This window comes from Lepidochelys olivacea (genome assembly GCF_965140295.1).
Source record: "Lepidochelys olivacea isolate rLepOli2 genome assembly, chromosome: 5".
Classification (NCBI taxonomy): Eukaryota; Metazoa; Chordata; order Testudines; family Cheloniidae; genus Lepidochelys; species Lepidochelys olivacea.
The window spans coordinates 85986437-86013813 of NC_140415.1; the positions used below are offsets into that span (position 1 = coordinate 85986437).

The window sequence follows — 27377 nt, forward strand, 5'->3', positions numbered from 1 at the left end:
ACCTTAGCCCAGGAAAGAAACAGGAACTGCAAGTCAGCGTAGCACAGATTCCTAACAACACTGGAACCACTGCAATTCACTCCCGTGCAGGGCACCAGACATTACTGGTGGCTTTCAGCCTCAAATTGCTCCCTCAAGGCATCCCAAATCCTTGCAGCCGCGTGCTGGGTCCCTCAAATAGCCCTGTTCTCTGGCTGTTCAAATTTAGCCTCCAGGTGTTGAACCTCTGAGTTCCATGCCTGAGTGAATCTTTCACCCTTCTCTTCACAAATGTTATGGAGGGTACAGCACGCGGCTATAACCGTGGGGATGCGGTCATCGGCCAGGTCCAGCTTCCCAGAGAGCACCAGCGGCCCTTGCAATGGCCAAAGGCACACTCCACAGTCATTCTGCACTGGGTCAGCCTGTTGTTGAACCGCTCCTTGCTGCTGTCAAGGCTTCCTGTGTAGGGTTTCATGAGCCACGGCATTAAAGGGTAAGTGGGGTCTCCAAGGATCACAATGAGCATTTCGACTTCCCCTACGGTGATCTTCTGGTCTGGGAAAAAAGTCCCAGCTTGCAGCTTCCTGAACAGGCCAGTGTTCCGAAAGATGCGTGCTTCATGCACCTTTCCGGGCAAGCCTGCGTTAATGTCAATGAAACGCCCACAGTGATCCACAAGCGCCTGGAGAACCATTGAGAAAATACCTCTTCCGATTAATGTACTCGGAGGCTAGATGGGCTGGTGCCAGAATTGGAATGTGTGCGCCATCTATCGCCCCTCTGCAGTTAGGGAAACCCATTTGTGCAAAGCCAGCCAAAATGTCATGCACATTACCCAGAGACACAGTTCTTCTGAGCAGGATGCAATTAATGGCCCTGCAAACTTGTATCAACACGATTCCAACGGTCGACTTCCCCACTCCAAACTGGTTAGCAACTGATCGGTAGCTGTCTGGAGTTGCCAGCTTCCAGATTGCAATAGCCACCTGCTTCTCCACCATCAGGGCAGCTCTCAATCTCATGTCTTTGCACCGCAGGGTGGGGGCGAGCTCCTCACACAGCCCTATGAAAGTGGGTTTTCTCTTCTGAAAGTTCTGCAGCCACTGCTTATCATCCCAGACTTACATGACAATGTGATCCCACCACTCAATGCTTGTTTCCCGAGCCCAAAAGCAGCGTTCCATGGTGGTATGTCCGTGAATGCCACAAGCAAACTCGTGTCATATGCGTTACTTGAGTCAATAGCATCGTCGGAGCCCTCACTGTCACTTTAGATCATAAGGAATAACTTGACTGCTAAACAGGACACGCTGGCGAGACTCGTCAGCATACTCCTCAGCAGTTCGGGCTCCATTCCCGCAGACCGAAAGGGAAGACAAAGCACGCAGTACAAAAAACGTTGAAAGATGGCACCAAATGTGGACGGAAGCAAAGGGAATGCTGGGATGCGAAACAATGCATCACGGGTCTTTGGGACAGGACCCAGAATGCCCCACACTCCCCGCCCCCTTCCCACAAGCCACAGTGCCAGAATGGGAAGAGGTGCTCGTGGGATAGCTGCCCATAATGCAGCGCTCCCAATGCCACTGCAAGTGCCGCAAATGTGGCCATGCCAGTGCGCTTGCAGCTATCAGTGTGGATAGACTGCAGCGCTTTCCCTATTGCGCTCTAAGGAGGCAGGTTTAACTCACAGCGCTCTACATCTGCAAGTGTAGCCATGCCCAAAGAAATTACTCAGTGTTGTACATTTACTGAGCCCTTGCTAGCATTCCTGAAGGCAAAAAATATAAATACTGTAGTCGTTTGTATATGGTTATAGCATTTCGAAAATTAGCCCTTAGAGTCAAACATTTTACCTTCAGACATTAATAAATCCAAGTGTGTTTGTCTTGCCCTCTAACAGTTAACAGTTATAACAAAACAAAATAAGGATATTGCTCAATTTAAGTACTCAAGAACCAATCAGCTGATGATTTAGAATTTAAACTATGATGTAAGGCAGATCCTAAGAGATTACTATTTGTTGTTTCTAGGACCAATTAACAGACATTTAATAATCTCTGAAGCTGTCAAACAAGTCAGTAATTTAACATAGTTAAGATGTGATCTCCTTCCAGTTCTTTAAAATGACAGATGTCTATATATATATATACATCCTTTATAAAATTTAAAGTTGTTTAAATTACTATGACTGAGCCACTCTCTCACTTTCACCATACTCTGAAAATGAAGCACAAAGGTAGAAAGGCAATAATGTGAATAAATGCTATCTTTGTCACACTATTAGATTGCTGTGGCTTTTCCTATTCTCTACTTTTTTGCAGCTATATCAGCTGTTAGCATAAAGGTATTTCACAACCTATAAGCCAGACTCAAATTTTGGCTCAGTCTCAAGTGATTTATTGTGAACACTTGAGTCTCAAAAAGTTCTTAATAATGCAATAGCTGTCTTATCCCTCCTCGGTACAACCAAGACATTCTCATCCCTCTTACGAGACAATGCCAGACACAAGTAATCTAATGTAATTACTACTACAGGGGCAGACGCTATGATTCATGATGCTTTACTTCCTGCTACACCACTCGCCCTGTCCCCACCTAAAATTATCCTCATGTAAGTACTTTTAAAAACTACTCTGTGATTTAGGATTAACAATTGTAGTTGCTAGAATCTCTCCAATATTATATTTTGGCTGCCTTTAATGCTAGAAGAGAGATTATACGCAAAGTATTCCAAGTTCTCACAGTGAACAAAGACAAAAAACACCGATAATTGATATCCAGTTATTCCTTTGAAATCTCAAGAATGGCATGGCATTAAAAAAAGTTATGAAATTAATTTTACCATATAATAATTTATTGTTACTAAATTATTTGTAACAACGTACAAATGTTACTGAGCCCTGAGTTACAAGGGCTCGGTAATATTTGTATATGGTCAGTATATTGTTTCCACAGTACCAAAATAAGGAGAGAAATTCTTAATCATTGCCGAGTGATATGGATTACTAAGTTTTTCCTTTCTACTTGAACTAATGTAGTTAAATGTAAGTTTTCCTTACAGGTGATCTACAATGCAATGTGTTGTGCCATTTTTGTTTCTTTAGGATATACAAATAAAGCTTGAAAGCATTTCTTTCCCTCACCATAGCCAGGTTTTTGCTCATTTTTTACCTTACAACTAACAGACACTTAGTCTTGTCTTTTGTTTTTGCCTAGATAACTCTTCCATGAAGCAGGGAATTGCTGTGGGAGTTCTCAGCCCTCAGCTGAAAGGGCCGAGATGGAAAGGTTTGAATCTTTACCAGAGAGCTTTTCTCCCAAGTGTTAGTCAGGAGTTTCAGTTAAATCAGTGTTAAAAAAAAAATGAAACTGACTGAAATTCTCTTCACTTTCATTTGCTCAGGTTCCAGTCTTGCCACTTGCAATGTCATAATCTTATCAGTTCCCCAATTGTCAATAAGGAAGACCTCAAGCAAAGGAAGAGCAAACAAGACCTGACAGTTTTAATTTTAAAAACAAAAAGCTAAAACAGACTTCAGCCATCCCCATACATCATAAAGCAGAAGAGAGACCAAATATGTCCCCCTCTTGACAACTTTTCAGGTTAATTTTCAGTCATCTTTCCGACCCATCTGAATAGATATTATCCAGCTAAATTGTAGTTCTTCCCTACCTCCACCCCATGTTATCTATCTTAACTTTTCATATAGAACTTTGCTTCACTTTGATTTTCTTGTCCATCACAAATGTGAAGTATATTCCTCCAATTACCACATATTAAAAGTGAGGCTATTTTTAAATTTCCCATATTTGAAATCAACAGTTGACATGAAAAAAGGAAATTAATCATAGCTTATACCTGAAAGCACCACAGGTTTTGAGGACTGTTTCGATTTCTCTGCATGTTGCTTCTGCTCCAATACAGCCAGCATGCCTCCCAAATCCAACTTCACTGGAATCTGACTCTTCTTTCCACTGCTCTTAGAAGCTTCCTAAGAAAGACAGGAAAAAACAGGGGTTGTCCCATTTCAGATCTTAAGAGGCTGCATTTCTTGTGACGTACAATATACTATGGACACATTCATTCAGGAATATTTGTGTTCAAAGATTAAAACAAGTTAAAGTGGAAAAAACACATCAAATCTTAATGTTTTGGAACAGTGATTGTTTTGGATTAATGATGTATGTTTTTTGACACCTACTGTAATGGAGCATCAAAGACCTCTTTACACTAGCTTCAGCAGACATTTCACGACTGAACAGGCTTCTGCTTTGGGAAGTATGTAGGGTACCTTTTACTAAAAAGGCTTACTGGAATTACTAATTTTACTTCAGAAATATATAGGATAAATAGTTGATGCATTTTTGTTTTAGGCAGCTGTTTTTCAACACCTGGGCCTGGTGCAGACACTTCACCCTTCCCCAGGCCTTTCTTTGAAAAGAATTCTCTAGTGATTCCCACTTTATGTGCAGTCATCTGACAAATAGCCTTATATTCCTGTCTCTCTATTCAAGAAGGTGGGCAAGTAGCCTCCTCCATGGCTGGCACTATTCTTCTCAGTAGCCTCTTCTGTCCAGAGACAAAATTAATTTTAGATCCAAATTTACAGAAGCTCCATGTACTTGCTTTTATTACTGTAAATAAATAACCTAACAGAGGCAGAAACATGAAACTTAGGGTATGTCTTTACTATAGCTGTGCCACTGTAACATAGACACTTCCTACATCACCAGAAATGGTTTTTCCATTGATGTAGTTGATCCACTACTCCAAGAGGTGGTAGTGAGGTCAGCAGAAGAATTTTTTTTATCAACCTAGCTGTGTCTACACCAAGGGTGAGGTCAACCTTACCACAGTACTCCAGGTGCAAAATTTTTCATAGTCCTGAGTAACATGACTAAGTCAATCTAATTTTTAAGTGTAGGCCAGGCCTAAGGTTGCAGAAAGTACTAACAAAATGTTATTTTATAGCTACCTAAATAAGACACAAGACGATCTCTGCAGGATCATGGTCTTCTTGATTTCTGTACACAAACCATGCCAGAGTAAGCAATATACTCAAACCAAGGTTGCCTTCCTAAATTGTTGTAACTCTTTCTTCCTTCATAGTCCCAGCCATCATCATTTTAGTAATGTACCAACCCAATAACAAGCCAAGCCAGGAAGCAGGAGACTAGGGCATTCTGATTTACTTTAATTACCAGAGCTATGCTACAACCTAGCTCCGCATGGCTGACTACTAGCTTGCCCTACCACCTGTTTGACATCAAGATAGAAATAATTTTGAAGAGCTCACTAAAACAGTAAAAGCATTTCTCAAAGTTTAGAGAGAACAATATAGACCCAGTAAAATGCTAATAAACCCAAGTCAAGCTTGATCCAGCAAGAATTTTTTGGAATAAGGCAGCTTATGTCTTAAAAGGTAGCTTGGGGCAGCACTGCAGCCCTAGAGAGAAGTTGCTTTCCTTCCACAGCTTAAAAATGATGAGCTTATGGTTGGATGTAGAAGGGAGAATATAATCTCTGGGTGTGTAATATCCTTCAGACTCCAGCACAAACTGTTCCTGAATTCTTAAGACACTGGTTTAGGATAGGGCACGTCATGATCAAGTCAGATGGGCTAAGGCAGTGGTTCTCAAACTTTTGTACTGGTGACCCCTTTCACATAGCAAGCCTCCGAGTGCGACCCTCCCCCTCCTTATAAATGAAAAACACTTAAATATATTAACACCATTCTAAATGCTGGAGGCAAAGGGGGGTTTGGTGTGGATGCTGACAGCTCGCAACCCCCCCACCTCATGACCCCAAGGGGTCCCGACCCCCAGTTTGAGAACCCCTGGGCTAAGGGGACAACCTCCAATACTTAAAACATATATACTGCAAAAACAAGCGAAGACACTGGCCAAATTTCTTCACATCTAAAGTGGCTTGATTTTCACAGGTGCCAAGTGCTTCCAACTAAAGAATCAGGTCACTTACTGTAGATACAAAAAAGATACACCTGCATTTAAGCTTGAATCTTTTGGTCCTTATTGCATTTTCAGCCTATGATCACTTACTTTCTATGGGAACTGGTTTACCTGAGGTTTTTTTCTTTCCAACATAGCAGATGAAGCCTGTTTCCCTGTTTTTTTCCCTGCTGTTACAACAGCTCCCAAGTGCGACATATCATTTTGATAATGGCGGTCACAGGACTCTTTGGTTAGATGTACCTTTGAAATTTAAAGACAGAAAGAAAGTGCCAAGAAGGAACAGAAAATGTTTAGACTCCAGTCATATAGACTTAAAACACCAAAATGTAAGCAATATGAATATCTGCAGGGGAATAAAGGGAGCATGTGGTAGTCAAGTCTACCTATAGTAACAGGAGCTGTGACCCAGACCTGAAATAATAAGCAATGAGTTTCCTCTCACTGTGAGGAAACAGTGAGCATTTACTGGCTGCTAGATTAGTCAACTACATCCAAGCCCTCTATCTTTCTTCAGTATTTCTAGTTTGCCTACTATGATAGTACCTAGATTCTTCTAATGCAATGTCTCATTCTTTTCTGGTTGGTGGTGAAAAATATTTTTGCGACCCCTCTACATTTATTACAACAATAAAAAAAATATGACAAGCCTATATGGTGGGTGTGTGTGTTTTGAGACCATGCTTCATCTCACAAACTTTGAAGGTTTGGGCTGCCTCCAAGTTATTCTGGAAATTTTATATTTTTTGCTTTAGAATAAAAGTTTTTAATACTTTGTGAACACACCCCACCCTCCGATTGTCTTTTGTTATCCCCCTGCAGATCACAGCCCAAAGATTTATAAACACTACTCCAGTGCAACACAGAAATGGCTTAGGGCTTGTCTACCCACTCACAGTGCTACTGTAGCAATTAGCCAAGACACTACCTATGCTGACATGACAGCTGCCCTCCTATCAACACAGTGCTGTCTATACTGGGGGTTAGGTTGGTATAGCTATGTCACTTTTCCACACCCCTGAGCGATGTAGTTATGCTGACATAAGTTGATAGTACAGGTCAAGCCTTAGATTTACTCCTTCACTATAGAGTAATTTTGAAGTGGAAAATAGTGAAAGGAATGCATATGCAGGTAGATTACTTTTGCCAAAAAGCTGCACAGTTCTTACCCTTGCTGCAGACTGGCACTGAAATGTAGTGTTCTAGGTGCCCTAGATATATAATTGAGTAGATTTAACACTGATCAGGCTGCAGAGCCAGAAGCTGAAGATACTCAGCAACAGACATCTGAGAGTCTAGGTGGGTGAGGTAATATCTTTTATCAAACCAACTTCTGTTGGTGAGAGACAAGCTTTTGAGCTTACATATGACCTGAAAAAGAGCTCTGTGTAAACTTGGAAAATTGTCTCACACCAACAGAAGTTGGTCCTATAAAAGATATTATCACACCCACCTTGTTCTCTAATGTCCTGGGACCAACATGGCTACAACACTGCAGTAGACACCTGTGTCCATTTTCCCTTACTCGTTCTAAGAGCAAGCCTCTTCACCAAATAGAAGCACAACTACTATGGAAATTCAACATTTTAAAGTTTCCATTTTTCTCTGTTCGGTTTTTGGAGATACAAAGCAAGTGTATGGGAGTCATCTGACAAGATTTCTTACTTCAGGCTGCCTTCTGCTAACAGGAGGAGTATAGGATGATTTCTGAGCCCCCACCCTGTTTTTTCGGTCAGCGGCAGCTGCCAGGTCAGGAAACTCTTCAGCATCCTAAATAAAATACAAGCCATAATTTTTAAAGAAGACAATCAGCTCCAAATTCCCAGCTACAAATCAAATATACATTCTCTCCCTCTCTTCCACATAAAGAAACATACATCATCTGTTTTGGTGTATAGAGGTTCACAGATCTGAGTGCGTCTCCTTCAATTATTAACAACATCTTAATGCTTAAAAGCTGCAGAAGGCACAGATTTTGCATTTGGCAGCAAACAATTCAGAGATGAAGGGATTATTTTTTAAAAAAAAAAAAGCTTGCATTAACAGATGCCAGACCTTGAATCTTTTCTTGTACTCTGAGTGCAGTCAGTACTGCAGCCAACTAGTATGGACAGTTAAAAGTAACAAAATGGCTCCTTTTAGGAACCACTCTTTAGATGATTTACAAGCATTCTGAACTACAAAGCCCCCATTTCCAACTCTAGCCTCCAGTTATGTAGTTCTGACTTAAAAAGCGTAGGTGAGAGAGAAGGGGGACAAAATAGAGTGCCACAAGTTTTGGCCTATGGAATTGTGAACTCAAAGAAATCAGTATATGCACGTTTTGATACAACTGACCATGTACGTTTACAGCGAAACAACAGCACAGAGAATGCATGTATGCAGTATACAATATTAAACCAACTAGAAGGCCATGCTCTTGTTGCTTCTGTAGGCCGAGGGCATTAAAAAAAGCACATTACAGGCTCCCTGACTGCCTTCATTCTCCGCACAAGCTCCTTGTATGCCATGCTCCAATCTCCCACAATTTCAGGGACTCCTTGCAGCCACCCCACCCTCCACCTCAGGCCAAAGATAGCATGGCCCTCCATTCTCTCCATGCCATGGGCTCTGTGTGCCCTCCCCATTTCCTGCTGCCACATGCCAGGAGCTCTGTGTTCCATTTGTCCTCCTCCTCCCATGCCAGGAGTTTTGTCCCTGCTCATTTCCCCACTCTGCCACATGGTAGGCATCTCTCCCCCATGTTCCCTTTCCCATACCATTTTCCATGCTTTCCCCACCCACCCCACCCCTGCGGTCCCCTCTGTATGTGCCCTCATTCCTAAAAAGGCCACTCACATATTCCCAGAATACGACATTTTAGTACTTCTGGGAATGGCATGTCTCCACTTCCTCTGGAAGCCACGTCTAATTTTGTATCAGATAGGAACAAACCTTCAAAAAGCAGGACAAATGGCCTGCCTACTCATTCCTCCCTATTCCCTCTCCGCACATTCTCATTTCTTTTCTTTTTTTCTCTGACTGGGAGGTAAGTAATTCAGGATGTCAACAATTTTAAACTGTACTTGGAGGATAGGCAGATCTGAGATGGGTGATATAGATACACTGGAAAGTGTTAATGGCTGCCATCAACTAGTTCTTCAATCTAAAGACCATTACAGAGGTAGCTGAAGCTGCTACAAGATTCAAGGAGCTCCATGAATCCCCTATTTCCCCCTTCAGGTTTTTTCAATTTTTACCCAGATCAGTTGGAGTTTTGCCCACTGATGCTTAGAACATCAAGTTTTGGAACTGACAGGATGTGGTGTTCAAATATCTGTAATGAACAGACTGACATCTCTGAGCTGAGTGAAAGACTTCTTTGCTCAGCCAATTAGCACCATAACACTATGCTTAATGGAATTTTTGAATATATTAAAAAAACAGTTTTCAATCAAAATGTACTTTAAAATGCAACTTACACTAAGTAAAACTGAATGTTATCTATGAAAACTACTTCTCAGTTTTATTTGTGCAATAGCTAAATTACAATAGGAATTTAGAGTAAAAATAATGCTGATTAGAACTATTCTTTTCTGGAGGCAGGAAAAACAAATTTACATTAATACTCTCACAGTAACCCTAAATTGCCCAAATTACACACATATTTTGAAATAGGTCTGTTGTAAACATATACCATTTATATAAAGATAGGAGTACTTATGCCTTCATATTGATCAATTTCAGCAGGAGTTGCATGAATCTGAAGACCAAATTGGGTTATATGTAGGTAAGGTGGAAGAGTTAAGGTTAATATGAAAATCTTAAAAGGGAAACCAATTTAAAATGTAGACAATGTCAAAAAAATAGGGTAATCTGAGGTCCTACACATGTCCTGCCCTCCAAGTCCCAGTCAGTTCAATGTTTTACCACACATTTTTGAAAAAGCCTCTCTCCCCACTGCTGTAGGAGGAAAGAGCCACACAAACAAATGGAAACTGCTTCATTTACTAGAGAAACAAAAATTAACATACAAAGTGCTGTCCAATGCACAAACACAGGAACAATTCCGTAATCTTAGGGAAAAATGTTCAGAGTTACTACTTACCATTAAAAGGCTGTTTTGTTTTTTTTTTAACATGTAATACACAAAAATGTACATGTGTAATCTTTACCTAGCAGAATACCTGATTTTCTCCTGAATAATTATATTGGACAAATCAACTGGATCTTCCCCCACTCCAATATAATACTTAATCTGAAGCACATGACTAGGGCTGTCCCTAGCTATTTTGGTGCCCTATGCAGCCACCTCACAAGGGAGGGGGGGTCTGTGTGGGGCCCCAGGCCTCCGCGGGGGGCCCCGACCCCAGGCCTCCGCAGGGGGGAGCAGCAGGGCTGGCCACTTCCTGCAGGAAGTGGAGTGACCCAACCCCAGCCTGCTCTGCTCCCCTGGCTCCCAGCCTTGGGGGGAGGGGGGAACCGTCCCTCAGCACTCACCGGTGGTGCAGCTGGGAGCCACGGGAGCGGAGCAGGCTGGGGCCAGGTAGCTCTACTTACCGGTGAGTGCAGGCCCGACTGCTTCTAGAGTCCTCAGGGGAGTGCGGGCGGGGCTGGGGCAGAGCAGGGGCGGGGGCTTGGGGAAGAGCCGGAGCAGCATGCAGCTACCCAGGGCACCAGGAAATTTTGAGCCCCAAATTTCCTGGTACCCTACGCAGCTGCATACTTTGCATATGGGTAAGGAAGGCTCTGCACATGACACAATGTTAGCTGTACAGTGTAGCAAAGCAATAAGAAGCAGATTTTAATTGCTTCCTTTGCTACCAAAAAGAAATCCCAAGTTGAAGGTTTTAGTTGCTTGTAGTCATGATGCACATTATGGCTGCAAATCCTGCAGAGGAATCTACTAGAACTGGTGTGGAATTCAGTGGGACTTAACATGTGCAAGGGTCATGCTACCACACCCTGTTTTCCCCTCTGATCTCCATTGTCACATACAGAGTCTGAATTGCCTAACTTCTCAGTTAGGGTTTTGTAATATACTGTTGTGACATTGTCTAATTAAAATATAACCATGCAAATCATCATTGCTACCACTGTTATATAATTGCAACGAATCTTATACAAAGTGTAACACGCAGCCAGAAAGGGTTAAATAGCTTGCAGGCTAACCAACCCAGAGCCAACCTATAGAGACATATTACAAATGGTAATTAGGACCATTCGATGTTAGATTGGCTAGAACTTTGAAATGCAAACCTATATTGTTAGACATTAGAAGTGATACTAATTGTCTGTGTGCACTCAAACTTTACATAGGAACGATCTGTTTAGCCATCTGTGACTAGAACTATTAATTCAGATATCAAAAGGGAGTATTAACATTTAGATGAATCTTGGGTGAAATAATGTCAATGTCTATATGTCTCTTTGAAGTTTGTGATGCAGCACTTTATCCATTAGGCAGTCTATGTTAATTTGTGTAACTAATTACTGGTGGTGCTTAGGAAACAGAAGGTTACATCAAAAGCCTATTGTTTACCCAGGACTGTATGGTCAAGTGGCTGCTAGAAAACTGTATCAAAAGACCCTTGGGTCCTGATCCTGTTTATCTCAGATCTGCTTGAGGTTTCATGCAGGGAAACCCTAAGCCACAAGGACTGAGATCCCACTTCTGACTGGACCACCCTGAAATATAAACATTGGACTATAACCTATGGACTACTTCTGAAAGAACTCTTTGCATCTACAAGCTCACCATCTCTGCTATGAATCTGAATCTCAAGATTGACTCATGTCTGTATGTATACTGATCTTTTAACCAATCCTCTCTCCCTTTTCTTTTTTTTAAATACATTTTAGTTTAGTTAATAAGAATTGGCTGATAATTCTTATCGTGTATTTAAGTAACATCTGGAAGATTCATTGACTTGGGAAGTAATATGTCCGATCCTTTGGGACTGGTAGGACCTTTTTTTGTATGATGAATAAGATTTGTTAATCCTCATCATATCTAACGTGGGTGCCTCGGTGGAGGCCTGAGGCTGGGTTACTTTAAGGAAAGTGTGTTGTTGGTTTCTGGGTAACCAGTGAGGTTATTATGGAAGCTGTTTTGTGCTGGCTTGGTAAATATAAGTATTGGAATATCCACCAGCTTTGGGGATTGTCTGCCCCATTCTTTGGGGTTCACCTTAACTGAGTGACCTCAGCTGGATCCCTTGGGATTCTGGTCACAACTGTACTTTGGGACTAGGGAGAAAATTACCTTCTTAAATATACATACAGAATCAGTCTACACCACAGACCTGAATCCAGGTTTCTACAAATTAGAAATCATATACCAACCCCTTAATGTGCACACATTTCGACTGTACCTCAATCCTCGGTGGTTCCTGTACTATAAAGCTGTCATTTTGAGGTTTTTCCACTTCAGGATTTGATTTAGGTTTCTTTTTCTTTTTTTTTTTCTTCTTCTTTTCTGATCCTTCTTCAGGCTCGGTTTCACGAGCATCATTTCTTGTTTTTGTCTATTGAAAGACCACGAGTGGAGTAAATCAACAATTTACAGACGACTAGTATCAGAATACAAGTAAAAATATTTTTTAAAAAAACACCAAACTTATGCAAATGATCAAACATGTACAACAAAGTATGCCCTAACCAATCTACATTGTGATAGCATATGGGCAGAGTTTGATCATCATTTAAGACCCAGCAGCAGTTAGAGCACAGCAGAAAACATATTGCTGTAAACGTACTGCACAATTATCACAGCATACCTTGGATACAGTGATTTGGGCAGAAAACATTTCTCCTAAAAGAGGACATGTTTCAACTTTAACTTTTGAAGACAGCAAGATGTGGAAGAAGTGTAATTTAAAATTATGGACAACACTTCTAACAAACAGCGTAAAATTACACCTAAACTACCTTAGCAAAGAGGCATTTGGTTTACAGATACTATAAAAAAAAGCCATTAAATGTGTCAATGGATGATGTTGGGGTTCTCAAACTTCACTGAACCAAGAAGACAGACTGAAGCCTGAGCCCACCTGAGCTCTGCCGTTCTGGGCAGGGGTACCAAAGCCAAAGCCTCACTGTCCCAGGTGGGGGGGGCCAAAGTCAAAGCCTAAAGGGCTTTAGCCCCAGTCGGTGGGGCTCAGGGTTCAGCCCCGGCCCCCGGAAAGTCTAATGCCAGCCCTGGCAACCTCATTAAAACAGGGTTACAACCCACTTTGGGTTCCTGACCCACAGTTTGAGAACCACTGTAAGATCAATGGAGTGTAACAGACAATTCTCTGAATACCTTACTATTTGCCTGAACATCTGGTTTTTCTTTGCTGCAAGAATGGTTATTGGAAATAAGTTCAGAGGCTGGTGAGGAAACAACTCTCTTTGGAGCCTGCGATAGTATGGTGGCCTGTGATAAATGTGACTGCGTGGAGTAAGGTGCAGATGTCGGAGGAAGGGCTGCTGGAAAGAAAAAAAATATTCAGAGCTATTTAAAGGTAAATTATTTCACAAGATACTTAATATTTAAAAGGTTTAGGAATTAATCAAATACTACCACGTCTACAGTTAGTGACAAGGTATTCTGAATGTTTTTAATTTAGTTTCTTTGACTGCTGTTCAAATTAGTTACTTGGCAGCTAGAGAGCAAAGTGTTTCCTTACTACATTTTTCCTCCACTGGGCATGCATACTTCTTTGTTGTTATGCAGATCGTGGGCTTTGACATTAATTTTTATTTACAAAAGAGAACTGAAAATTAAGTTTTGGGAAAACAACTGCAGTTAAATGCAAGAGGACCCCCCCTCCGAACTATTCTAGGCTCAAGTGTTCGATTTAAAAAAAAAACAAAAAAAAACAAAAAAAAAAACTATAAACAGCCACCATAAAGCCAAAATGAGAAACCGAACACCCCAACATAACTCTGTTTTAAATACCACCTCATCACCCCTTACCCCACAATAGCCCTGATAAAGAAATAAGGTTCAAGAGTGCCCTGAGAGTCAAAGAGAAGTAGGAATCCTCACACTAAGAACCTCCTGCCAGCAGCTCCCTTCTCCCACTCACTCAAACTACCAATACTACCTCAGTCTTATCTGGGCTGAACTTCAGCCAGCTAGCTCTTATCCATGTCCCAACCATATCAATGTTGTATACAGTATTGATGTAGTTGTGTCAGTCCCAGGATATTAGAGAAATAAGGTGGGTGAGGCAATATCCTTTATTGGACCAACTTCTGTTGGTGAGAGACACAAGGGGCATGGCTACGCTGGAAACTTCGAAGCGCTGTTGTGGGAAGGCTCCCGCAGCAGCACTTTGAAGTGAGAGTGTGGTCGCACGCAACTGCAAGCGCTCCTGGTAATCCACCTCCATAAGGAGATTAGCTCCGAGAGCTGGGAGTGCGGCTGCCAGTGCTTGAAGCCTCTCTACACTAGCGCTTTAAAGCGCTCACACTTGCTGCACTCAGGGGGGTGATTTTGCATACCCCTGAGCCAGCAAGTTAGAGCGCTATAAAATGTAAGCATAGACAAGTCCAAGCTTTCAAGCCACACAGCTCTGTGTGGTTCGAAAGCTTCTCTCTCTCACCAACAGAAATTGGTCCAATAAACATTACCATCTTACCTCCCTTGTCTACCCTACTATACCAAGACATTTGAACAGATATCTTGACAGCACTGGCTGGGCTGGGCGAGAGCAACTCAAACCCTTCAACTGCCTTCCATAATAGGCAACACTTACCTATTCAATAGAGGAGAGACAACATGGACCATAAGAACAAAATTACCCATCTACTCCTGCTGGGGTTCAGAGACAAGGCATCAACACCTCACAATCAATGGATCAAAGGCAGAGATAGATTTAATATCAGCATAGACATGAGGAGTTCATCTAGTAGTGCTACCAGTTCCTGTGCTCAAGTCTGTACTGAGATTGCATCAAGGAGATCTGAGGCAGCCATATATTCAGAACTGTCTTGCCACAATACTGAATGATACTGCTGATAGTTGGCTATTTCTTTAGCAGAAGCTAGCATTCTATTCTCCCTAAAGTAGGCACTGATGACCTCTGCCAATAAATTGAGCCAGATTTTTCATCCTGGCCTTCAGCCAGCAAGGAACACGAGTCCAGAGCACAGCTCATGACAAAAAAGTATTCACAACACTTCTGCCATCTCGGGGGGGGGGGGGGGGGGGGAAGGGAAGAGAGAGAGACTGTCCCAAATTCAAGCAGCGAAGACCTTGCATTTCTCCTCTCAAGACACTGCCCTGCAGCCACAGAAACAGACAGTGAAGTCTGAATTGGATCCATTTTATCTGCAAGACAGCATGAAATATACTTGTAATGGCAAGGACTCAGCCAGCCAGTGAAAGAAGACAGCTACTAACAACCAGGTAGTCAACCACTCAAAACAAGTTTGCTTATCAAGGTTTACTAAATGTTGTTAAGGGTACTTGTAATTTGCTACTGATCTTTTTTTTAATAGAAAGCAAAGCTCTAAACTTGGAGTACTCTTAACATCAGAAGTCGAAGATCACTAGACTTCAAATACTTCAATACCTGATAATTTCTCTTAATTAAAAAAAAAAAAAAGCAGCAGCACAGGAATAAGTACATCAGCACTACTCTTTAAACGTCCATGACATCACAGACAAAAATGGGACAATTAGCTTGTGAATTCTATATACACCCGTTAACAACTTGCGGTTAATTGAGAGAGCAGATATTTATGCTGCAATACAAATGGATATAGTTTTGAAACATAAAAACTGATACATTACCATAAAATATTCTTAACCCTACAAGATAAGCTTATACATAAAATCTGAGGAGACCTAAGCCCTAAAAGAAAAATGAATGCATTTTCAATGCAAAGTGGTTTGCTAAGAACAATTTTCCTTTTGCCATTTTTGCTTTTTAAAAGTGAATTTTTAACTTTAAACCTAGAGATCTGCTACAAACTAAGAACTCTCGCTGCATTAGAAATCCATTATTTACATATATTTTGGAAGTAGTTTGTGATAAGTCAAGATATTTACATAGCAATTAAAACAATTACTCAAGTTAAGTGTCCCCTCAAGCCACACAGACACTTCAGTGAAGGAGAAATTGGTTTCAAGTTTGCTTCATTATCTCTCACTGGTTAGTTTTCACATTGTAGGTTTTTATTTTTAAAATGTGCACATTTATTTTATTCTCAAGAAGCATTCAGCACTACTGTAACTTTTATATTAAGGAGATGCAGAGTCAATTCAAACCCAATAAGTGGCAGATATTTTGGGGTTTCTCCAGCACTTACCTCTAGTATCAAGTGAAGAGGAAACTGAACCTGCTTCTGTATAAATTTTTGATACAGCTTTCTTTTCCATGGAAGCTTCATTCTACAAAGCAACAACATATTGTTTTGTATTCTTAAATACAGAAGACTCCCAAATGTACATAACTTTTTAGACTCATCTGGAACAGAATCACTGGGCCCGATTATATTCTGCAACTATACCAAGACCCTTTTATACCATTCAATTAGTAAAAAAGCATCTTTAAAAGGGGGTAGAAATGGCACCCTGAGAATACCTCCTGCCAGTGGAGATCTGGCATAAAAGGTTCCATGACACTCCTGCTCTCAGGCTCCAGCAATTATGTGAACGAAATGCAAATCAGAACACAGACTTACTTTACTTTAGCAATAAAAATGAGATGCAGAGCATTTCCTGGTAATTAATGACTGGCTGAAGCTGATGCCAGTTAGTCATTAATCGACAGGCAATGCCTTGCACAGAGGTGGTGATTGTTGCCTTATTCCCCGCCCCCCCGTAAGAAAGTAGCTGGAGGGAACAAGGAGGGGATGAGCTACTGAAGCATCTTACTATGATAGATTCAACTTATTAGCAACTTTTTGCTGGCACCTGAGGGGTTGCTGTTATCCATCAGTTGCTAATAAGTAGGACTGTCAATTAATGGCTGTTAACTCATGAGCTTAACTAAAAAAATCAGTTGCGATTAAAAAAATCAATCATGATTAATCACACTTTTAACTGCACTGTTAAACAACAGAATACCAATTTAAATTTATTAAATAAATATTTTGGATTTTTTTTTACATTTTCATATATTGTATTCTGTGTTGTAACTGAAATCAAAGTGTATATTATTTTTTATTAAAAATATTTTCAGTGTAAAAATGATAAACAAAAGAAATAGTATTTTTCAATTCATCTCATACAAGTACTGTAGTGCAATCTTTGTCATGAAAGTGTAACTTACAAATGTAGATTTTTTTCTGTTACATAACTGCAGTCAAAAACAAAACAATGTAGGTGCTGAAGTTTTACAAGTCAACTCAGTCCTACTTCTTGTTCAGCCAATCATTAAGACAAACAAGTTTGTTTACAGTGGAGAGAATGCTGCCCGCTTCTTATTTACAATGTCACCAGAAAGTGAGAACAGGCATTTGCATGGCACTTTTGTAGTGGCATTGCAAGGTATTTACGTGCAGATATGCTAAATATTCATATGCCCCTTCATGCTTTGGCCACCATTCTAGAGGACGTGCTTCCATACTGATAACGCTCGTTAAAAAAATAATGCATTAATTAAATTTGTGACCGAACTCCTTGGGGGAGAATTACATAAGAACGTAAGAATGGCCACACTGGGTCAAACCAAAGGTCCATCAAGCCCAGTATCCTGTCCTCTAACAGTGGCCAATGGCAGGTGCCACAAACGGAATGAACAGACAGGTTATCATCAAGTGATCCATGCCTTGTAACCGAGTCCCAGCTTCTGGTAAACAGAGGCTAGGGACACCATTCCTGCCCATCCTGGCTAATAGCCATCGATGGACCCATCTTCCATGGATTTATCTAGCTCCCTTTTGAACCCTGTTATAGTACTGGCTTTCAAAACACCCTCTGGCAAGGAGTTCCAGAGGTTGACAGTGCATTGCGTGAAAAAATACTTCGTGTTTGTTTTTAAACTGCTACCTATTAATTTCATTTGGCAGCCCCTTGTTCTTGTATTACTTAATCACCCTACTGATGACACAAGTGGTTTAATGAATCACTAAACAAGTCATTTTATGAAATACTCTACAAGGCTCCAAAGTACAAACATCAACTAACCTCTGTGGTCACCAAAGCAGAAGTCTGTGTTCTCACTGGTTGTCTCAAGAGTGCAGTATTGCCTTCAGTTGAGCATAACGGTCCCCATTTATGTTTTTGTAGGTCCACTACATCATTGTTTCCCAGACTCTGCAACTTAGGGAAATCCGAAAGGGTAACTTCAAAAGCAGGTTTTGGAAGAGACTCGGTTTTTGGAATCTGTTTTGATTTCCAGTTCATGGCTTTATGAGACCTGTCTAATTAAAACATGTAAAGTCAAAGAAGCCAACTATCACTAAATTATACCCAGATTTTTACGTCACCTCAAATGTCATGATATCCAAGCACACTGATTGTAATAGAATAGTTTTAGGTCAACGATATCTCATTTTGAAGATATTGGTACACTAATCATTATAATAAAGATGCAGAAAGAATAATTTAACAGTGAACCTAGGAGAAGTTGCTTGCCTAGGAAGTTCTTCATATCAATCTACCTTATGTTGTGGAGTCAGCAAATAAGGTTATTCATGGTCCTCTCTCAAAAAGGGAGTCACTCGAAGAAGTATTCTCCCCATACCCCTTGACTTGGCACCTCGAGATTCAGAAACATATAGTCACACTAAACTAGAAACTACTAAATAATTAACAATTATAATTTCTACTGCATATATTTTAACTAAGCCACATATTAGCACCTGTACCTGGTTTCAAAGCATCTCTGCCGTACACAGAAGTAAGAAGTGAACTTCTATTTGCTGTTCTGTCTGATGACTCACTTCCATCAAGCCTTTTATTGCCCAATTTCTGCTCATCGCCTTTTGATCTCCTCTGTAAGAAACAATGAATTGGCAATTGAATAAGAAACAATTGAATAAATGAAAACCTTTCCAGAAGATTTTTTAGTTACACTTGGTCAGATCACTATATTTCCATTACCATAACTTAAGTTATACTTAACTAGAATAACCTTAAGAGTTTGGACTTTAAATTAGTACTAAAATAACCAACACAGTTTGAGGACCAATAAAAATCAGAGGAACTTCTTAGATTATTAAATCTGATTTACATTTTGTTATTTCTGCTATTTAGTTTTTGCATGTCTCACAGTTTGGACAACAAAACTACATTAGTCCACTTATTTGTAATCAATTGGACCTTGAGGTTCTCATGACACTTCATGCTAATGCATACTTAGGCTCTGATCCTGCAACTGTATCTACATGGGTGGGCTACCGCACAAAGACAGGGTTTTACTGGAGTCAGCAGGGCTCAGCACTGGCGCAAGAGGCCAGCTATGTGGATGCAAAAAGAAAAGGAGTACTTGTGGCACCTTAGAGACTAACCAATTTATTTGAGCATGAGCTTTCGTGAGCTACAGCTCACTTCATCGGATGCATACTGTGGAAGCTCATGCTCAAATAAATTGGTTAGTCTCTAAGGTGCCACAAGTACTCCTTTTCTTTTTGCGAATACAGACTAACACGGCTGTTACTCTGAAAGCTATGTGGATGCAATTTCAGGACAGGCAGTCTGAGTTGCATGCTGCCTGCAAAACTGCTAACCTAACAAGTTCAAAAATCACAACAGACCAAAATCATCAAGAGAATGGCTTAACATCATGCTGTTTTGTGGCAGTTTTTCTTTGGTTTTTTAAAACATGTGTAAACTTTTTTGGGGACTTGCCTTCCTTCCTCAGGATTTCAGGAAATTCATCTTAAAATGCACAAATAAAAAATCTCCATAGACTGGAAGACTGCCTCCATTTTTCTTTCATTGATGGGGGAATCCTTCTCCAAACACTAATCTCAGCTCCCTCCTCTATGCCTTCCCTTCTGTAGGCCCTTCCCTCCAATGGGTACCTCGCTCTACTTCAGCTGGCCATTGCCCTGTCCTGCTCCACTCAAGGACATAGTCCCCTGCTCAACACCTTTTTCACCATCCATGGAGAGTGGCTCTGCTCAGCTCTCCTTCTACCAAAGCACTACCTCTGACTCCTGCCAATCTCTGTCCCCCAGACTCTTGATACTGCTGCAGTCCACCTTCTTCTCCCTTCCATATTTCCCTTGCCAATTCTTAAGAGTGTGCAGCAGAGTTGACTTCCTGCAGGGAAAGGGAACCATACACACTCTTTGGATCACCTTTACACCTCTTGGTCCCCCACTTTACTATCCTTGCTCACCTGCTTCTCCACTTGTCTCACAGATTACATGTCCCATGCTTGTTACAGTGAGAGTTGGTCAGAAAAATGTCGATTTTGTGGTCTGAATCATTTCCCCGAATCTAGAGTCAGCATTTCAGGGTCCACAGCAGCTCTGCAGAAAACTGTCCGCAACCCCCTGGAGTCGTGGCTTGAGTTTCCAGAGTCTGCAGCTCCAGGGCAGCCCTGGAAGACCCAGCTGAGCCAGGGTTTGCATGACTTCTAGGCTCTTAGCTCTGCATCAGAGAGCCTGGAAACTATGGGACAGGCTTAGCAAGCTGGTCAGTTGACCTGCTTTTAACAACCATGGTCAAATATTCCAGTGATGCCTTGATGTAGGCAGCGGCCTAGCATCTGGTGCCATTCTTTCATTTTTTAGAACTTGATTTCATTGTGTTTTGCATTTTTCCGAGTTAAAACAACTCATTTAAGTAACTTGTTTTTTGCAATTAGGGATAAGACTCTAAGGCTAAGTCTAGGCCTACTGGAGACCATAAAGTCTTACTCTTTTCGTTACTGTTCCAATAAATTACTGCTTTAAATATTTGACGAGTTATTTTTGGACTGGTCAAATGCCCACCCTACCATGGGAGCCCCATCTTGACCTGGGACTCAGCTCCTGGCTCTGCAGCAGGGAGTCTGCAGGCCTGAGAACTCCAACTCAAGCCAGGGATCTTAGAGCTTCCAGCTTCACTGCCTCAGACCCAGAAGCCTAGATGCCCGGGGTCAGCATCCCAGGGTCTATGGCAGTGGTGCCATGTGGACTGTCCAAGCAGGGCTGGGAATCTGGAAGCCCTAGGCAATATGCATGGTGGGGCTGTTTGGGAGCCAGGGAGCACCAGCAGCTGCTGAGAGAAAATGACATTCTTATCATTTTCACCACTGCTATTGCTCTGCTGCAGTAGCTGAAATTGAAAAGAATGCTAATTTCACTTAGCAACTGCCAGTGCTGGGAAGCAAGTTTCTTTTTGGAAACACGGTGTGGTGGTATTTTCTGAAAGTTTTTTCAAGTTTTTTCAAATTTTTTCAAGTTTTTGGGTGAGAAAAATTTCAATCTCAGTCGAAAAACATTTCAGATTTTTTGGTTTGGCCTCCAAACCAGAAAAATCGATTATTTGCTTAGCTCTAGTTACAGTGAGCACAAGTAAGGAAATAGAGATTCGTTTTGCAGGTCAAAAAAAGAGAGCAGCAGCCTATGCTGGTGGCAGCTGGAACGGATATCCAAACCCCGCTATTTAGTCTCCTACCTGTGGCCTTTGATGGATGCAGCAAGAACTGCAGTATCTCTTTAACCTCAGTCAGAAACCTTGAGATACCCACCAAGAATTTCTGGCGATATGGTAAGAGGACAATTTTAATGCCACAAAAGAAGTGGCAACTCACAAAAATACTGGGAGAATTGACAACTCAGTTCAGAGACGTGTTTATTTGTTCAAATATATATTACTCCTTGGGGAATTCTGCACCACCGCGCAAGTGCAGAATTAATGTCCACCACAGATTTTTCCTCCCGCAGAAGAACTGATTCTGACAAGGAGCCTAAGGGAAGCCATGAAAGGGGTTGCACTATAATTAAACCTTTCACCCACCAGGGTCTGATGTGGTGCCAGAAGAGAGAGCAACTGGCTCATAGGCCAGAGGCTGCCTTCCTCACAGCACCCTGCCCACAGAGCCAGGTAATCAGGCATGAGGCATGGGGGAGGGTGAACAGAGCAGGGCACACAGGGCTGCTGGGAGGCTCACTCAGACTGGGATTCAGAAAGGCTAGTGGTGGGAACAGACTGGGGTTGAGACACGGAAGCTAGTGGGGTAACAACATTGAACCAGGAGCTGAATGTGAGTGGGGGTGAGGGGCCATATGCAGATATGCCTGGCTAAATGGAGGTACTGGGACAGGGCAGATGTACCTGACTGAATGGGAGAGGCTAGGGGTCAGCCAGGGTCTGCATGGGGGAGGCTCCCTAACAATCCCCCGCCCTCCCAAAACCCACCAAAAAAAAAAAAAACCAAAAAAAAAAACCTGTTCCATACTTCTCCCACCCACACCCAACGAGGCTCCAGGTTCACTTCCTGCCTCTTTCCCAGCAACTCAGCTCCTCCGTTACCCTGACTCCCCCAAGCTTTTGTACTACTTCTGAGGGGTGCAGGAAATACATTTCTGTATCACAGTTTAAATGAACTATTACTCACAGTTCTGTATTAGTATGCCTAGTAAGGAATCTATTTGTCAGAAAACATTTCCTGAATCCTTTTTGGGGTCTGTATTGTTAGATGTACTTGACGACAGGTATTTTGAAATAAATTAAACTAATTGAAACTGGCTTGATTATATTGTGTTATTTTGACAAATAAAAGATGTGGAATTTTAAAATATTGTGCATACTTGAATTGTAAGAGTTTCATAGAAATACTTCTACTGGTCTTCGATTCTGTAAAAAAAAAAAAAATCTTGCTGCTACAAAAATCTAAATCTAGTCTATATTACTGCTAATAACATCTCTCTAAATGCTAAAGGAGGACTTGTGGCACCTTAGAGACTAACCAATTTATTTGAGCATGAGCTTTCGTGAGCTACAGCTCACTTCATCGGATGCATACCGTGGAAACTGCACAGCCTATTTCCCCTTGTTTTTTCCTAACCCTCCCCCCCCAGACGTTCTGGTTAAACTTGGATTTAAACTTGGAGAGTGGTCAGTTTGGATGAGCTATTGCCAGCAGGAGAGTGAGTTTGTGTGTGTGTCCCCAGAAAAAAAAAGGGGGGGGGGGTAAGAGAACCTGGATTTGTGCAGGAAATGGCCCACCTTGATTATCATGCACATTGTGAAGAGAGCTGTCACTTTGGATGGGCTATTACCAGCAGGAGAGTGAGTTTGTGTGTGTGGGGGGGGGGGGTGGAGGAGGGTGAGAAAATCTGGATTTGTGCTGGAAATGGCCCAACTTGATGATCACTTTAGATAAGCTATTACCAGCAGGACAGTGGGGTGGGAGGAGGTATTGTTTCATGATCTCTGTGTGTATATAATGTCTGCTGCAGTTTCCACGGTATGCATCCGATGAAGTGAGCTATAGCTCACGAAAGCTCATGCTCAAATAAATTGGTTAGTCTCTAAGGTGCCACAAGTCCTCCTTTTCTTTTTGCAAATACAGACTAACACGGCTGTTACTCTGAAACCTCTCTAAATGCTGTTGTAGTAGCAATAGTGAACAAATAGTGATTATTCATTTTAAAGCTCACAGAAGAGGTTATTCACCTACCTTAGAAGTCTTTCTAGTCTCCTGTCTGACTGGACAAATTTGTTCGGCACATTCATTAACTATCCTGGAATGACTGTAGTGTTGAGAGTTGTTATAATTACACCGTGCACTGGCTAGTGAGTACATATTTGGTGCAGCATCGGATGAAGACAGCGAGCTGGAGTATTCACCAAGTGGAGTATATCCCATAACGCTACCAGATATATATTGAGAAAGAGATGAAGCGCCATTCCAGGACACATCTTCTGCACACATCTGTGGCCTAAATAAATACACCATTCCTTAGTTGAAGATTTTGTTCAATATCAAGGCAGGCATAATATTTTGCAAGAAAAGCATTGTCCATAATTTCAATTAAGTATTTACTCACTGCTTTCTAGATAAGAGTTTTAACTATAAAATTCAAGTTTTTCCTCAAACATGATTAAAATATTAATGTTTCTCTCCTTTTTACAGTTAAACTTTCATAATGGTTATTTAAAATTCAAAAACCACAATGATTCTACCTATAAAAATATTTGTTACTGAGTTTCAAAACTATTCTGCTTTACTTAAAGTTATACTTCCCTATTTCAGCTTTAACAGTTGATGGAAAGTTCTTTATTATTTTGCCAGACTTCCTTGTGGTAAAGAGTGAGCTTAAACTAAAAGACAGAGAGGACTGAAAGTGTAATACAACTAAGAGATGTGTGCGAATGCACTTCGCTACAATAAAAGGAATATGAAGTACTGAAACTTGTTTTAAAATACAGTTGAAAAACAGAAGTATAAATATAGTACTCTGTAGGACAGAATTTATCCCAATAAAACACTATAGTAAAAGGTGCTTAGATCAGTGGTTCCCAAACTTGTTCCGCCACTTGTGCAAGGAAAGCCCCTGCCGGGCCGAGCTGGTTTGTTTACCTGCCGCATCCGCAGGTTCGGCCAATCACGGCTCCCAGTGGCCGCGGTTTGCTGCTCCAGGCCAATGGGAGCTGCTGGAAGCGGCGGCCAGTTTGTCTCTCAGCCCGCGCCACTTCCAGCAGCTCCCATTGGCCTGGAGCAGCAAACCGCGGCCACTCGGAGCTGCGATCGGCCGAACCTGTGGACGCGGCAGGTAAATAAACTGGCTCGGCCCGGCAGGGGCTTTCCCTGCCCAAGTGGAGGAACAAGTTTGGGAACCACTGGCTTAGATGGTAGATATTTGGGTTGTGCTTAGTGGCTAAAGGAAGCCTTAAATACAACTTGCGCAAATTCAACGTATCTGAAAGTTTAAAAAAAAAAGAGGAAAAGGAAACATTTTCTAAATTGATATCAGTAAGGGCTCCACCACCCAGATCATGCCAAATTCTAAGCGGGCCTCTGAAAGTGAAGACACATTTCCCACAGAAATTACATTTACAGATGTAAAGTGAACAGCTAGTGGTGACAGTCTCAATTTGAGCAAACAAATGTTAGCTTATGCATATCCAATTTTAAAAACCAGTTTAGTGTGGCCAGAGTTTATAAGCCTGATGTTTTCCTATTTTCATATATCTGTTCAATTCTGTAATAAGCAGATACTTCAGATATGCAATACAAAAGAAGAAATGCTCTCCCTCTGGTAGTAAGAGTTGTTTTGACTTCAGCCTATCCTAATTTATATGGAGAAATATGCACAATAGTGTATCAACCATTAACCTTCATTTTCTGACTTAAGTCCCCAACAATGCAACCTTAATCACAATATTGGTGCTTCTCACTATGTCTTTAATTATATTATATTCTGTCATAAATCAGACTTCAATTCAGCTCATCATTAAATGGATCAGAACAATCCAAAATACAGGCTGCATACAAAGGAAATGTTGTCACAATTCTGAGATCGCCCGTGGGAAAAGTCAGTTAAGGCATAAAAAAAAAGAACACAATCTTTGGGGGTTTTTTAAGGCAATAAATGAGTTGCAGGACACTGCAATTATGCCTAAAATGAAACCAATGCTTACCATTCTGAGAAACTAATAAAAAAGTTAGGACACTTACTGAATATCAAACCCAACCCTTCTAATTGTTGTTTTTTTCTTATCCTAATATACAGCATTAACAATCCATTTAGTAAAATCTACTTTTGGAAATCCTGAAAACTGCTACATTGAAAATAGATTTGTTTGGGGGTTTTTTGCAAGTGTATCTTATTCTTACTAGATTTACCTTTTAAAATAAGTTGTTTTTTTGTTTGTTTGGTTTTTTTTGGGTGGGGGGGAGAGCACCAAGGAAGGACCGTGAAGATTCCTTATATCTAGAAGGAAGGCATTTGGAGAGGCTCCCCCTTCCCCATTCTCAAGGGTCCTCCCTTCCCCTTCTATACATAGGCTATTATATGGATGGGAGAAACAATAGCTATCATTCTTCTACCCCAGGACTGAATGTGATTCCTTCCAGAGCCAAACACCACATCTGAATCAGCTAGATTAGGCACTGCAGAGCAACACGACTCTTCCTTGTCCTTCTCTAGTGACTCCACAATACCAGGTCTTTGGGATCAACAACCTAGGTACCAAATCTGTATCACTCAGAGAGCAATGTAGAAGTCTAAACCATTGGGCAAGCACTACTACAGTTAGAAGAATTAAAGCATTAGAGGCTCCTACTGCAATTTTGAAAAAGTAGTCAAAGTCAAGGCACTAGAAGGTTAAAATTACCCATATGAGATTCAGAAAAATACATACTTATCCACAGATTGTTCCTGAACACATGGGTAGTATGTAGTAGGAAAGACGCATGCTTCTGAGGGTTCTGACCATGCCACAGTGACTGTCGTGTATTTTGGGACAAACGGTTTGACATCTGCTGAGAACCTGAAGCCCTGAGAAACAAAATGTTTTTTGGATACATGCATTTTGAGATGAACCAAAAGTAAGTGGGGTAGAGGGGAACCAACCTTTTCTCTGGGAGAGCAAAACTGCACAAGAAAGAGCTAGTTTGTTCACTTGTTCTAATAATAATACTAATAGCTGTGAAACAACAAAATTCTCAGAAGGAAAGTGAAGGGGAAAACAATAAACAGCAAAGATTTGATTGCTTTGGAAAGTTATTTCCACATAATGCCTACATTTAACAGAAAATACACAAAAGAAAGCTACATTACAAAAATGCTAGGATCCTGCTTAACATGTGAGATGCAAAAATAAGAATATTCCATTTTCAGATTATACTGATTAAGTGACTAATCATCTCAGCAGATTATTAGCATTATTGTAAAAGCTGTCTCCAAAGGTACAGTAAGTGTGACTGACTATAAGCATACTTTTTAAAAAATATGGATCAAACATTAAATTCTACATCTTTTTAATGAGATTGTCACAGCACTAATATATTCATATTGACATGCCCAATTTTGGAGGTGTTCCACATGCTGGACTACTACTGCCTTCAAGAGGCCTTCTGAATGTAAAGGAGGCTCCAAAGTTAAAACCAGAATGTATTTATTGATGTTACTTGTTGCTTGCACTTCATAGTTTGTGCTTGGACAAAGTACTATTTCATAATTCCATTCATTCTAATACATGCAGTAAGTCATTTTAAAGCTGATTATATAGGTCTTCATAACTAAGACAGTGGCATAACTTGCTTTATTAGTTCTCATTGTTAAAGCAGTAAAACAAAGTCAACTTCATGAACTGCTGTATCCATGCAAGGGCACATGGAGACTTGTTTATATAAATGTTTCACTGACAGTAATGTCAGTGTTTAGAATGCACATGAGCACCCTCTTGTGGTTAAGTGTGCACCTGGAAATTTGAGGATTAAGGCTTTTACAACCCAACAGATAATATGGATTCTTGGCTTCAGAAGTGTGTCCACTTCAACTGTTGTCAAATGTATCCTGGCCATTTAAATACAAAATATAGATTGCATTGGTGA

The 27377-nt window shown here is 41.0% G+C and overlaps 1 protein-coding gene across 1 annotated transcript in view; it reads right to left on the reverse strand.

The window, feature by feature from the left end:
• Nucleotides 1-27377, reverse strand: part of SECISBP2 (SECIS binding protein 2) — a 55722-nt gene that overhangs the window by 26259 nt on the left and 2086 nt on the right. Inside the window, exons 2-11 of the mRNA XM_084629070.1 lie at nt 26183-26319; nt 23496-23757; nt 18745-18871; nt 18062-18297; nt 16240-16321; nt 13241-13407; nt 12309-12461; nt 7621-7725; nt 6067-6198; nt 3845-3977 (exon numbers count right to left, since the gene is read on the reverse strand). Of these exons, the coding sequence (XP_084485196.1) occupies nt 3845-3977; nt 6067-6198; nt 7621-7725; nt 12309-12461; nt 13241-13407; nt 16240-16321; nt 18062-18297; nt 18745-18871; nt 23496-23757; nt 26183-26319 (1534 nt within the window). The remainder of the gene's footprint in view (nt 1-3844; nt 3978-6066; nt 6199-7620; nt 7726-12308; nt 12462-13240; nt 13408-16239; nt 16322-18061; nt 18298-18744; nt 18872-23495; nt 23758-26182; nt 26320-27377) is intronic.